Raw genomic sequence first — 14846 nt, 5'->3', positions numbered from 1 at the left:
TCCTACGGGGACCAGTATGAAAAAATATAAATAATCAGCAAAAAAGAAACGTCCCTTTGTCAGAACTCTGTCTTTCAAAGATCATTCGTAAAAATCCAAATAACTTCACAGATCTTCATTGTAAAGGGTTTAAAAACTGTTTCCCATGCTTGTTCAATGAACCATAAACAATTAATGAACATACACCTGTGGAATGTTTGTTAAGACACTAACAGCTTACAGACGGTAGGCAATTAAGGTCACAGTTATGAAAATGTAGGACACTAAAGAGGCCTTTCTACTGACTTTGAAAAACACCAAAAGAAAGATGCCCAGGGTCCCTGCTCATCTGCGTGAATGTGCCTTAGGGATGCTGCAAGGAGGCATGAGGACTGCAGATGTGGCCAGGGCAATAAATTGCAATGTCCGTACTGTGAGACGCCTAGACAGTGCTACAGGGAGACAGGATGGACAGCTGCTCGTCCTCGCAGTGGCAGACCACGTGTAACAACACCTGCGCAGGATCGGTACATCCGAACATCACACCTGCGGGACAGGTACAGGATGGCAACAACTGCCTGTGTTACACCAGGAACGCACAATCCCTCCATCAGTGCTCAGACTGTCCGCAATAGGCTGAGAGAGGCTGGACTGCGGGCTTGTAGGGCTGTTGTAAGGCAGGTCCTCACCAGACATCACCGGCAGCAACGTCACCTATGGGCACAAACCCACCGTCGCTGGACCAGACAGGACTGACAAAAAATGCTTTTCTTTGACGAGTCGCGGTTATCTCTCGCCAGGGGTGATGGTCAGATTCGCTTTCATCGACGAAGGAATTAGCGTTACACCGAGGCCTGTACTCTGGAGCGGAATCGATTTGGAGGTGGAGGGTCCGTCAGGATCTGGCGTAGTGCGTCACAGCATCATCAGACTGAGCTTGTTGTCATTGCAGGCAATCACAACGCTGTGCGTTACAGGGAAGACATCCTCCTCCCTCATGTGGTACCCTTCCTGCAGGCTCATCCTGACATGACCCTCCAGCATGACAATGCCACCAGCCATACTGCTCGTTCTGTGCGTGATTTCCTGCAAGACAGAAATGTGTGTTCCGCCATAGCCAGTGAAGAGCCCAGATCTCAATCCCATTGAGCACGTCTGGGACCTGTTGGATTGGAGGGTGAGGGCTAGGGCCATTCCCCCCAGAAATGTCTGGGAACTTGTAGGTGTCTTGGTGGAAGAGTGGGGTTACATCTCACAGCAAGAACTGGCAAATCTGGTGTAGTCCATGAGGAGGAGATGCACTGCAGTACTTAATGCACCTGGTGGCCACACCAGATACTGACTGTTACTTTTGATTTTGACCCCCGCTTTGTTCAGGGACACATTATTCCATTTCTGTTAGTCACATGTCTGTGGAACTTGTTCAGTTTATGTCTCAGTTGTTGAATCTCGTTATGTTCACACAAGTATTTACACATGTTAAGTTTGCTGAAAATAAACGCAGTTGACAGTGAGAGGACGTTTCTTTATTTGGTGAGTTTTTATACACTACCGTTCAAAAGTTTGGGGTTACTTAGAAATGTCCTTGTTTTTGAAAGAAAATCAATTATTTTGCCCATTAAAAGAACATAAAATTGATCAGAAATACAGTGTAGACATTGTTAATGTTGTAAATGACTGTTGTAGCTGTAACAGCTGATTTTCTTTTTTCTTTAATGGAATATCTTCATAGGTGTACAGAGGCCCATTATCAGCAACCATCAGTCCTGTGTTCCAATGGCACGTTGTGTTAGCTAATCCAAGTTTATCATTTGTAAAAGGCTAATTGATCATTAGAAAACCCTTTTGCAATTATGTTAGCACAGCTGAAAACTGTTGTCCTGATTAAAGAAGCAGTAATAAAACTGGCCTTCTTTTGAGTAGTTGAGTATCTGGAGCATCAGCATTTGTGTGTTCGATTACAGGCTCAAAATGGCCAGTAACAAAGAACTTTATTCTGAAACGCGTCAGTCTATTCTTGTTCTGAGAAATGAAGGCATTCCATGCGAGAAATTGCCAAGATCCTGAAGAACTCGTACCACGCTGTGTACTACTCTCTTCACAGAACAGCGCAAACTGGCTCCAATCAGAATAGAAAGAGGAGTGGGGTCTCCCGGTGCACAACTGAACAAGAGGACAAGTATATTAGTGTCTAGTTTGAAAAACAGACGCCTCACAAGTCCCTCAACTGGCAGCTTCATTAAATAGTACCCGCAAAACACCAGTCTCAACGTCAACAGTGAAGAAGCGACTACGGGATGCTGGCCTTCTAGTCAGAGTTGCAAAGAAAAAGCCATATCTCAGACTGGCCAATAAAAAGAAAAGATTAAGATGGGAAAAAGAACACAGACACTGGAAAGTGGATGATTGGAAAAAAGTGTTATGGACAAACGATTCTAAGTTTTTGAGGTGTTCGGATCACAAAGAAGAACATTCGTGAGATTCAGAAAAAATGAAAAGATGCTGGATGAGTGCTTGATGCCATCTGTCAAGCATGGTGGAGGCAATGTGATGGTCTGGGGGGTGCTCTGGTGGTGGTAAAGTGGGAGATTTGTTCAAGGTTAAAGGGATCTTGAACAAGGAAGGCTTTCACTCCATTTTGCAACGCCATGCCATACCCTGTGGAGCCAATTTCCTCCTACAACTGTACAATGACCCAAAACACAGCTCCAAACTATGCATGAACTTTTTAGGGAAGAAGCAGTCAGCTGGTATTCTGTCTATAATGGAGTGGCCAGCACAGTCACCAGATCTCAACTCTATTGAGCTGTTGTGGGAGCAGCTTGACCGTATGGTAGTGTGCCCATCAAGCCAGTCCAACTTGTGGGAGGTGCTTCAGGAAGCATGTGAAATCTCTAGTTTTCCTCAACAAATTGACAACTAGAATGCCAAAGGTCTGCAAGGCTGTAATTGCTCCAAATGGAGGATTTTTGACGAAAGCAAAGTTGAAAGACACAATTATTATTTAAATTAAAAATCATTATTTATAACCTTGTCAACGTCTTGACTATATGTCCTATTCATTTTGCACCAGATTTCATGTATGTTTTCATGGAAAACAAGGACATTTCTAAGTGACCCCAAAGTTTTGAACGGTAGTGTATATGCACTAATTACTTACTATAAGTCGCTCTGGATAAGTGTCTGCTAAATGACTAAAATGTAAATGTAAATGAGCTATTAGCTAAAGTTAGTGCAAACATTCCATGAACTTGCTAGCTTGTTAGCTACCTCGCTAGGTGTGGAGGGTATCTGTATTTTTGTTTAAAACAGCATACTTTTGGGCCTCCCGAGTGGCGCAGCGGTCTAAGGCACTGCATTGCAGTGCTTGAGGCGTCACTACAGTCCCAGATTTGATCCCAACGCCCAGTGACTTTCAACGTGGCACCATCATAGGATGCCACCTTTCCAACAAGTCAGTTTGTCAAATTTCTGCCCTGCTAGAGCTGCCCCGGTCAACTGTAAGTGCTGTTATTGTGAAGTGGAAATGTCTAGGAGCAACAACTGCTCAGCCGTGAAGTGGTAGGCCACAGAACGGGACCGCCAAGTGTTGTAGCGCATAAAAACTGTCTGTCCTCCAACGCAACACTCACTACTGAGTTCCAAACTGCATTTAGAGGCAATGTCAGCACAAGAACTGTTCGTCGGGAGCTTCATAAAATGGGTTTCCATTGCCGAGCAGCTGCACACAAGCCTAAGATCACCATGCGCAATGCCAAGCATCGACTGAAGTGGTGTAAAGTTCGCCGCCATTGGACTCTGGAGCAGTGGAAACGCATTCTTTGGAGTGATGAATCTCGCGTCACCATTTGTCAGTCTGACGGACAAATCTGGGTTTGGTGGATCCAGGAGAACACTACCTGCCCCATTGCCAGCTGAAAGTTTGGTGGAGGACAAATAATGGTCTGGGGCTGTTTTTCATGGTTTGGGCCAGGCCCCTTAGTTCCAGTGAAGGGAAGTCTTAACGCTACAGCACATTCTAGACGATTCTTTGCTTCCAACTTTGTGGCAACAGTTTGGGGATGGCCCTTTCCTGCTTCAGCATGAGAAGGCTCCTGTGCACAAAGCGAGGTCCATACAATTTCAGAGATTTGGTGTGGAAGAATTTGACTGGCCTGCACAGAGCTCTGACCTCAACCCCATCGAACGCTTTTGGGATGAATTGAGACGCCGACTGTGAGCCAGGCCTAAGCGCCCAACATCAGTGCCCTACCTCACCAATGCTCTTGTGGCTGATTAGAAGCAAGTCCCCGCAGAAGGCCTAAGCGCCCAACACCAGTGCCCGACCTCACCAATGCTCTTGTGGCTGAATGGAAGCAAGTCCCTGCATCAATGTTACAACATCTAGTGGAAATCCTTCCCAGAAGACTGGTGGCTGTTATAGAAGCGAAGGGGGGAGACCAACTCCATATTAATGCCCATGATTTTGGAATGAGATGTTCGACAAGCAGGTAGTGTGTCTAACTTTTACATGCCTCTTGTAGTAAGCAGCAAATCTTGCTAGAAATTCACCTTTTCTCTATGGGATGCATGAATGTTATGGACATGGGGAAATGAACATCCAATTCCTGTCTTTCTATTCATAACTTGCCATAGTGCTTTTAGTCTTGTCTACTAGCTCGTTTGCCTGGATTTTATTTTCATCTTATTTTGAATTCAAATGTGGCCTTTGTATAGCTCTGGTCCAGGGCTCCGGTAGGCTCAGGCATAGAACTACACTGAACAAAAATCTAAACGCAGCATGTAAAGTGTTGGTCTCATGTTTCATGAGCTGAAATAAATTATCCCTGAAATTTTCCAGAAATATCTCTGAAATTTTGTGCACAAATTTGTTTACATCTCTGTTAGTGAGCATTTCTCCTTTGCCAAGATAATCCATCCACCGGACAGGTGTGGCATGTCAAAAAGCTGATTAAACAGCATGATCATTACACAGGTGCACTTTGTGCTGGAGCAAATAAAAGGCCACTCTAAAATGTGCAATTTTGTCACAACACAATGCCACATATTTGCAATTGGCATGCTGACTGCAGGAATGTCCACCAGAGCTGTAGCCGCCTCAAACACCGTTTTAGAGAATTTGGCAGTACGTCCAATCAGCCTCACAATCGCAGACCATGTGTATGGCGTCGTGTGGGCGAGCGGGTTTGCTGATATCAACGTTGTAAACAGAGTGGCCCATGGTGCGGTTCTGGTATGGGCAGGCATAAGCTACGGGCAACTAACACAATTGCATGTTATCGATGGTCATTTTGAATGCACAGCTACTGTGATGAGATCTTGAAGCCAATTGTTGTACCATTCATCAGTCGCCATTACCTCATGTTTCGGCATGATAATGAACGGCCCTATGTCATAAGGATCTGTACACAATTCCTGGAAGCTGAAAATGTCGCAGTTCTTCCATGGCCTGCGCACTCACCACACGTCACCCATTGAGCATATTTGGGTTTAATGAGTCGATGTGTACGACAGCGTGTTCCAGTTCCTGACAATATCCAGTAACTTTGCACATTCATTGAAGAGGACGGGCACAAAATTCCACAGGCCACAATCAACAGCCTGATTAACTCTATGCGAAGGAGATGTCGAGCTGCATGAGGCAGGTGGTGGTGGTCACACCAGATACTGACTGGTTTTCTAATCCACAATCAACCTTTTTTTAAAGGGATCTGTGACCAACAGATGCATGTCTGTATTCCCAGTCATGTGAAATCCATAGGTTAGGGCCTAATGAATTTATTTCAATTGAGTGATTTCCTTTATATGAACTGTAACTCAGTAAAATCTTTGAAATTGTTGCATGTTGAGTTTTATATTTTTGTTCAGTATAGAACAGTGATTCATTCTATTTTTATAGGCTCAGATAGGCTCATTGTTAGTAAACCGCACTAACACCCTGGACCAGAGCTAACCTTTGTAGTGACAAACTGTCTGTTATGTCCCCCCCCCCCAAGTCAATGGGAATAAAGAGTGAAATAAAGTCTGCCTGTTTGCGTTGTGTTGTAGGCTTTTATTTTTTTCCTGAACTTGTTCTGTAGTCTCGATTTACATTATTAACATTTGACTGGTTCTGCACTGTCTGCTGTTGAAGTACAGATGACAACTGTGGGGCAAATGTAGATTTCCTGCATTAATTCAAAGTGAGGGATGTCTCTTCAGTAGGGGTGTGCTGAGTAGTTGGACAGAACTAGTATTGTAACGTATATGGGCAATATTCTGGATACGATTATGATCAGAGTATTTTGTGTGTAATTATCCGTGATTGAAAACCATTTTTGTTGGGGGGTGCCAGCTCGCATCTTTCTCCAGTCAGTCATGTTCGAGGTTCTATGTGGTCTAAATAACACAATTGGCTGTCTGTAAAGAGAATGGTGGGCTGTAAAGAGAATGGTGGGCTGTATGTTGATCCTGCTGCTCTGATTGGATAGAGTGAAACTGTATTTCTCTGTCCGTTCCCTTCATAATTTCACCTGATCAGTTTTCCTCGTGTGTTTTCAGTCTGGTCATTTAGATTGCTGCTGTCTGCTACTATGATAGATCACATGGCAAGGATGTTTACTATCGATGTGCATAATATCTAACAAGCAAGGAAAGGGTAGGTAGAAAAAGTCAACGCTGGTGGGCATTCTAAATGACAGCAAACTTGGCTGCCTGCTGCAGGTTGAAGACAGACACACACCTACCCCTGTGCACGCTGTTCCTACCGTAATCTGCAGCGTTTTTGCAGGGAGAATGTGCATTTTGCCATCTACATAGGCATTTAAACACTTAATTGTTTTCCCCGATTGCTCGTATCATCCGATCCGGCTGTTAATTTACGAATATGATTATGAATACGAGTATGGCCATGTCGGCACACTCCTTCCTTCAGGTCAGGCTCTCACAAGTCTTTCAATTTGTAAATGTACTTCAATTAAATGAACAGCATTTCTGGTAGATTGGATAACATTTGACATGCATTTTTCTATCTTGATTTGACAGTTTGTCTTCCATGGAGGGCTTTATGGATATCAATGAGATCCATGACCTCACTGGCACTGATACAGGTATGACCTTTCTCTTTTCTCCCCCTTTTAGTTTTATTGGAATGGTCTGACCATTAGATGTTCAAATGATGTGATTGGACTGAGATTATATATTTTCGGTCATATTAAAAGGTAGACTCAGGGCAATGACGTTGCCATGAGCAAGACAGCAGATATTGAGGTGAGCAAGAAGCAAGACTTCACTCTCACACAGTGGGTGTTTCTCAAAATGCCTCCTACTGTGCTTCGAGCACCCACATTTAAAGTCCAGAGAGGACATATGAATTAAAAAAATTATCCTGCGTTATGTTGATCATAACTTTATTTATTTCATGATCACAACATAACATGTTGTTTTGTTGAGATCACAAGATAAAAGTACCACGCATCATCCATTGATTTATTCAGATGCACAATAACCACTTCATGAAGAAGCCCTGTGGCAGCGTTGATCGCATTGTGGGGCATTTAAGCCTTGAACAATGCCTGAGAGGCAGCCATGTCTCCCAGTCTGCGTGACGCCCCCCAAGACCACAGCCAATCATATGCAAGGAACAACACATAACTTGGCTAGTCTTGTGAGATAGTTAGTCTTGTTAACTACCTAGCTAACAATCAAGCTAGTTATCTATGCTGTTTGTTAGCTTATATAACTGATATGTGTATAATTATAAGGAACACTTCATGTTTTGTGGATAATATTTACATTTACAGTTGGTAAGCTCCATTCCTGACAGGCTGATCAGATTACATTTAAGCCTCAGAGGCTGATAAATCAGGATGTTGCCTTGCAGGCTATTTCATATGTAAGGCTCTTTTTAGACAGCCTACTAGGCAGCATCATGGCTTATTAGTCTCTGAGGCTGCTATTGAATCTGATCAGCCTGCCAGGAATAGAGCGCACCCAGTCTAGATCACATACATAATGCACTGACTTCTAATCTGCCTGCAATGACCTTTAACCTCTCTGGGGTATGCCAACAGCCAGTGAAATAGCAGAGCGCCAAATTCCAAACATCAAAAATCACATAATTCAAATTTCTCACACATACAAGTAGTATACACCATTTTAAAGATACACTTCTTGTTAATCCAACCACAGTGTCCGATTTCAAAAAGGCTTTACGGCGAAAGCATACCATTAGATTATGTTAGGACAGCACCTAGACAAGAAAAACCACACAGCCATTTTCCAAGCAAGGAGAGGCGTCACAAAACCCAGAAATACAGCTAAAATTAACCACTAACCTTTGATGATCTTCATCAGATGGCACTCATAGGACTTCATGTTACACAATACGTGTATGTTTTGCTTGATAAAGTAAATATTTAAAATCCAAAAACCCCATTTTACATTGGCGTGTAATGTTCAGAAATGTTTTGCCTCAAATACTCATCATAAACGTTAATAAAATATACAAGTGTTATGCACAGAATTAAAAATACACTTCTCCTTAATAACCTCTTGAGGACCCCTTCGAGATAAAATCCCATTAACGGGATTGGTTGGACAACAACCAGTGAGATAGCACGGCGCGAAATTCCCCCCAAAATAATCTCAAAATTAAAATTCAAGTATTATACGGCATTTTAAAGATACTCTACTCGTTAATACAATCACATTGTCCGATTTCAAAAAGGCTTTACGGTGAAAGAAAAACATTAGATTATTTTAGGATAGCACCTTAGCAAAATAAAAAATAAACTATTTTCCAAGCACGGATAGCCGTCACAAAACCAGAGATACAGCTAAAATTAAGCACTAACCTTTGACAATCTTCATCAGATGACACTCCTAGGACATCATGTTAGACAATACATGCATTTTTTGTTCAATCAAGTTCATATTTACACTGCTCAAAAAAATAAAGGGAACAGTAAAATAACACATCCTAGATCTGAATGAATGAAATAATCTTATTAAATACTTTTTTCTTTACATAGTTGAATGTGCTGACAACAAAATCACACAAAAATAATCAATGGAAATCCAATTTATCAATCCATGGAGGTCTGGATTTGGAGTCACACTCAAAATTAAAGTGGAAAACCACACTACAGACTGATCCAACTTTGATGTAATGTCCTTTAAAACAAGTCAAAATGAGGCTCAGTAGTGTGTGTGGCCTCCACGTGCCTGTATGACCTCCCTACAACGCCTGGGCATGCTCCTGATGAGGTGGCGGATGGTCTCCTGAGGGATCTCCTCCCAGACCTGGACTAAAGCATCCGCCAACTCCTGGACAGTCTGTGGTGCAATGTGGCGTTGGTGGATGGAGCAAGACATGATGTCCCAGATGTGCTCAATTGGATTCAGGTCTGGGGAACGGGCGGGCCAGTCCATAGCATCAATGCCTTCCTCTTGCAGGAACTGCTGACACACTCCAGCCACATGAGGTCTAGCATTGTCTTGCATTAGAAGGAACCCAGGGCCAACCGCACCAGCATATGGTCTCACAAGGGGTCTGAGGATCTCATCTCGGTACCTAATGGCAGTCAGGCTACCTCTGGCGAGCACATGGAGGGCTTTGCGGCCCCCCAAAGAAATGCCACCCCACACCATGACTGACCCATGCTGGAGGATGTTGCAGAACGTTCTCCACGGCGTCTCCAGACTCTGTCACGTCTGTCACATGTGCTCAGTGTGAACCTGCTTTCATCTGTGAAGAGCACAGGGCGCCAGTGGCGAATTTGCCAATCTTGGTGCAAATGCCAAACGTCCTGCACGGTGTTGGGCTGTAAGCACGGTGTTGGGCTGTAAGCACAACCCCCACCTGTGGACGTCGGGCCCTCATACCACCCTCATGGAGTCTGTTTCTGACCGTTTGAGTAGACACATGCACATTTGTGGCCTGCTGGAGGTCATTTTGCAGGGCTCTGGCAGTGCTCCTCCGTGCACAAAGGCGGAGGTAGCGGGCCTGCTGCTGGGTTGTTGCCCTTCTACGGCCTCCTCCACATCTCCTGATGTACTGGCCTGTCTCCTGGTAGTGCTTCCATGCTCTGGACACTACGCTGACAGACACAGCAACGCTTCATGCCACAGCTCGCATTGATGTGCCATCCTGGATGAGCTGCACTACCTGAGCCACTTGTGTGGGTTGTAGACTCCGTCTCATGCTACCACTAGAGTGAAAGCACCGCCAGCATTCAAAAGGTGACCAAAACATCAGCTAGGAAGCATAGGAACTGAGAAGTGGTCTGTGGTCACCACCTGCAGAACCACTCCTTTATTGGGGGTGTCTTGCTAATTGCCTATAATTTCCACCTGTTGTCTATTCCATTTGCACAACAGCATGTGAAATGTATTGTCAATCAGTGTTGCTTCCTAAGTGGACAGTTTGATTTTAGAAACTTCAGAGTGTTTTCTATCCAAATCTACTAATTGGTCCATTTTCACGGCCGGATGAAGAACGTACCCAAATTAAACGGCCTACTACTCGGGCCCAGGAACTAGAATATGCATATTATTAGTATATTTGGATAGAAAACACTCTGAAGTTTCTAAAACTGTTTGAATGATGTCTGTGAGTATAACAGAACTCATATGGCAAGCAAAAACCTGAGAAAAATCCTACCAGGAAGTGAGAATTCTGCTGCTTGTAGTCCTTTCAAGTCATTGCCTATCGAACACACAGTGACTTAGGGTTCATTTTGCACTTCTTAAGGCTTCCAGATGTCAACAGTTTTTAGAAAGTTGTTTGAGGCGTCTATGATGAACAGAGAGCGAACAGAGGAAGTTGGAAGTTGTTGACTGAGGAAGGTACAGGCGTTCATTGGCGCGCCTTCACGTGAGAGTTAGCTGTGTTCCAAAACGTTTTTCAAGACAATGGAATCGTCCGGTTGGAATATTATTTAAGTTCTAAATGATAAAGGCCCTAAAGATTGATGCTATACAACATTTGACATGTTTGAACGAACGTAAATAAAACTTTTTTTACTTTTCGTCGTGACATTTTCCGTGCGCTTCCTACACTTGGAGTAGCTAACTGAACGCGCTAACAACGAGCTATTTGGACATAAATTATGGAGTTTATCGAACAAAACAACATTTATTGTGGACCTGGGATTCCTGCAAGTGCCTTCTGATGAAGATCATCAAAGGTAAGTGAATATTTCTAATGCTATTTATGATTTTAGATGACTCCAAAATGGCGGGTATCTGTATTGCCTAGTGTATTTTTCTGAGCGCAGTACTCGGATTATTGCAGTGTGCTTTCCTCATGAAGCTTTTTTGAAATCTGTCACAGCATTTGCATAAAGGAGATGTTCATCTATAATTCTTTGAAAAACAGTTTAATATTTTATCAACGTTTATGGTGAGTATTTTTGTAAATTGTTGTGCTGATTCACCGGTAGTATTGGAGGCAAAATATTTTCTGAACATCACGCGCCAATGTAAAATGGGGTTTATAGATATAAATATGAACTTGATCGAACAAAAAATGCATGTATTGTGTAACATGATGTCCTAGGAGTGTCATCGGATGAAGATCGTCAAAGGTTAGTGCATAGTTTTAGCTGGTTTTCTGGTTTTTGTGACGCCTGTCCTTGCTAGGAAAATGGCTGTGCTTTTTCTTGTGTTGGAACTGTCCTAACATAATCTAACTTTATGCTTTCGCCATAAAGCCTTTTTGAAATCAGACAATGTGGTTACATTAAGGAGACGTATACCTTTTAAAATGGTGTAAAATAGTCCTTTGTTTGAGAACTTTGAATTATGACATTTTGTGGTTTTGAATGTGGCGCTCTGATTTTTCACTGGCTGTTGAATAGTGTGAACCACCTGCCCAAGAGAGGTTAACTGGTGCCTCCAGAGACGAAACCTCTCTCATCGTCACTCAACGCCTAGGTTTACCTCCGCTGTACTCACATCCTACTATACCATTGTCTTTACATTATGCCCTGAATCTATTCTACCACACCCAGAAATCTGCTCCTTTTATTCTCTGTCCCAAACGCACAAGACGACCAGTTCTTATAGCCTTTAGCCGTACACTTATCCTACTCCTCTGTTCCTCTGGTGATGTAGAGGTTAACCCACTCCTATTCCCCAGCCGCTATCATTTGTTGACTTCTGTAACCGTAAAAGCCTTGGTTTCATGGAGGTTAACATCAGAAGCCTCCTCCCTAAGTTTGTTTTATTCACTGCTTTAGCACACTCCGCCAACCCTGATGTCCTAGCCGTGTCTGAATCATGGCTTAGGAAGGCCAACAAAAATTCTGAAATGTCCATCCCCTACTACAACATTTTCCGCCAAGATAGAACTGAAAAGGGGGTGGAGTTAGCCTGCAAAGTTCTGTCATGCTATCCATGTCTGTTCACAAACAGTTTGAGCTTCTACTTTTAAAAATCCACCTTTCCAGAAATATGTCTCTCACTGTTGCCACTTGTTAAAGACCCCCCCCCTCAGCCCCCAGCTGTGCCCTGGACACCATATGTTAATTAATTGCCCCCCATTTATCTTCAGAGTTTGTACTGTTAGGTGACCTAAACTGGGATATGCGTAACACACCGGCCTTCCTACAATTTAAGCTAGGTGCCCTCAATCTCACACAAATTATCAAGGAACCTACCAGGTACAACCCTAAATCCGTAAACACGGGCATCCTTATAGATATCATCCTGACCAACCTGCCCTCTAAATTACACCTCTGCTGTCTTCAACCAGGATCTCAGCGATCACTGCCTCATTTCCTGTGTCAGTAATGGGTTCGCGGTCAAACGACCACCCCTCATCACTGTCAAACGCTCCCTAAAACACCATCTTAAATAAGCATGCCCCATTCAAAAAATGTAGAACTAAGAACAGATATAGCCCTTGGTTCACTCCAGACTTGACTGCCCTTGACCAACACAAAAACATCCTGTGGCGTACTGCATTAGCATCAAATAACCCCCGCGACATACAACTTTTCAGGGAAGTTAGGAACCAATATACACAGGCAGTTCGGAAAGCAAAGGCTATCTTTTTCAAACAGAAATTTGCATCTTGTAGCACAAACTCCAAAAACTTTTGGGACAATGTAAAGTCCATGGAGAATAAGAGCACCTCCTCCCAGCTGCCCACTGCACTGAGGGTAGGAAACACTCTCACCACCAATAAATCTACGATAATCGAAAATTTCAAGAAGCATTTTTCTACGGCTGGCCATGCTTTCCACCTGGCTACCCCTACCCCGGTCAACAGCTCTGCACCCCCGACAGCAACTTGCCCAAGTCTCCCCCATTTCTCCTTCACCCAAATCCAGATAACTGATGTTCAAAAATGATCTGCCGCAATTGTTGCAACCCCCATTACTAGCCTGTTCAACCTCTCTTTCGTATCGTCTGAGATCCCTAAAGATTGGAAAGCTGCCGCGGTCATCCCCCTCTTCAAAGGGGGAGACACTCTAGACCCAAACTGTTACAGACCTATATCTACCCTGCCCTGCCTTTCTGAAGTCTTCGAAAGCCAAGTTAACGAACAGATCACCGACCATTTTGAATCCCACCGTACCTTCTCCGCTATGCAATCTGGTTTCCGAGCTGGTCATAGGTGCACGTCAGCCACGCTCAAGGTCCTAAACGATATCATAACCGCCGTTGATAAAATACAATACTGTGCAGCCGTCTTTATCGACCTGGCCAAGACTTTCGACACCGTCAATCACGGTATTCTTATCGGCAGACTCAACAGCCTTGGTTTCTCAAATGACTGCCTCGCCTGGTTCACCAACTACATCTCAGATAGAGTTCAGTGTGTCAAATCGGAGGGCCTGTTGTCCGGACCTCTGGCAGTGTCTATGGGGGTGTCACAGGGTTCAATTCTGGGGCTGACTGTTCTCTGTATACATCAATGATGTCACACTTGCTGCTGGTGATTCTCTGATCCACCTCTACGCAGACGACACCATTCTGTATACCTCTGGCCCTTCTTTGGACACTGTGTTAACAAACCTCCAGACGAGCTTCAATGCCATACAACACTCCTTCCGTGGTCTCCAACTGCTCTTAAACGCTAGTAAAACAAAATGCATTCTCTTCAACCGATTGCTGCCCGCACCCGCCCGCCCGTCCAGCATCACTACTCTGGACGGTTCTGACTTAGAATATGTGGACAACTACAAATACCTAGGTGTCAGGTTAGGCTGTAAACTCTCCTTCCAGACTCACATTAAGTATCTCCAATCCAAAATGAAATCTAGAATCGGCTTCCTATTTCGCAACAAAGCATCCTTCACTCATGCTGCCAAATATACCCTCGTAAAACTGACTATCCTACTGATCCTTGACTTTGGCGATGTCATTTACAAAATAGCCTCCAACACTCTACTCAGCAAATTGGATGTAGTCTGTCACAGTGCCATCCGTTTTGTCACCAAAGCCCCATATACTACCCACCACTGCGACCTGTACGTTCTCGTTGGCTGGCTCTCGCTTCATATTCGTCGCCAAACCCACTGGCTCCAGGTCATCTATAATTCTTTGCTAGGTAAAGCCCTGCCTTATCTCAACTCACTGGTCACCATAGCAGCACCCACCCGTAGCACGCGCTCCAGCAGGTATATTCCACTGGTCAACTCCTCCTTTGGCCGCCTTTCCTTCCAGTTCTCTGCTGCCAATGACTGGAACGAATTGCAAACTCACTGGAGCTGGAGTCTTATCTCCCTCACTAACTTTAAGCATCAGCTGTCAGAGCAGCTTACCGATCATTGTACCTGTACACAGCCCATCTGTAAATAGCCCACCCAACTACCTCATCCCCATATTGTTATTTTTTTGTTGTTGCTCCTTTGCACCCCAGTATCTCTACTTGCACA

General features: G+C 43.9%; 1 protein-coding gene across 1 annotated transcript in view; it reads left to right on the top strand.

The window, feature by feature from the left end:
• LOC115166378 (death-inducer obliterator 1) overlaps positions 1–14846 on the top strand; it is a 76620-nt gene that overhangs the window by 23150 nt on the left and 38624 nt on the right. Inside the window, exon 2 of the mRNA XM_029720286.1 lies at positions 7003–7067. Coding sequence (XP_029576146.1) covers positions 7013–7067 — 55 coding nt within the window. The 5' untranslated portion in view covers positions 7003–7012. The remainder of the gene's footprint in view (positions 1–7002; positions 7068–14846) is intronic.

The sequence above is a fragment of the Salmo trutta genome, chromosome 28 (genome assembly GCF_901001165.1).
Source record: "Salmo trutta chromosome 28, fSalTru1.1, whole genome shotgun sequence".
Classification (NCBI taxonomy): domain Eukaryota; kingdom Metazoa; phylum Chordata; class Actinopteri; order Salmoniformes; family Salmonidae; genus Salmo; species Salmo trutta.
The sequence above is the reverse complement of the archived record's forward strand: the minus strand, read 5'-3'. Positions and strand labels throughout refer to the sequence as shown.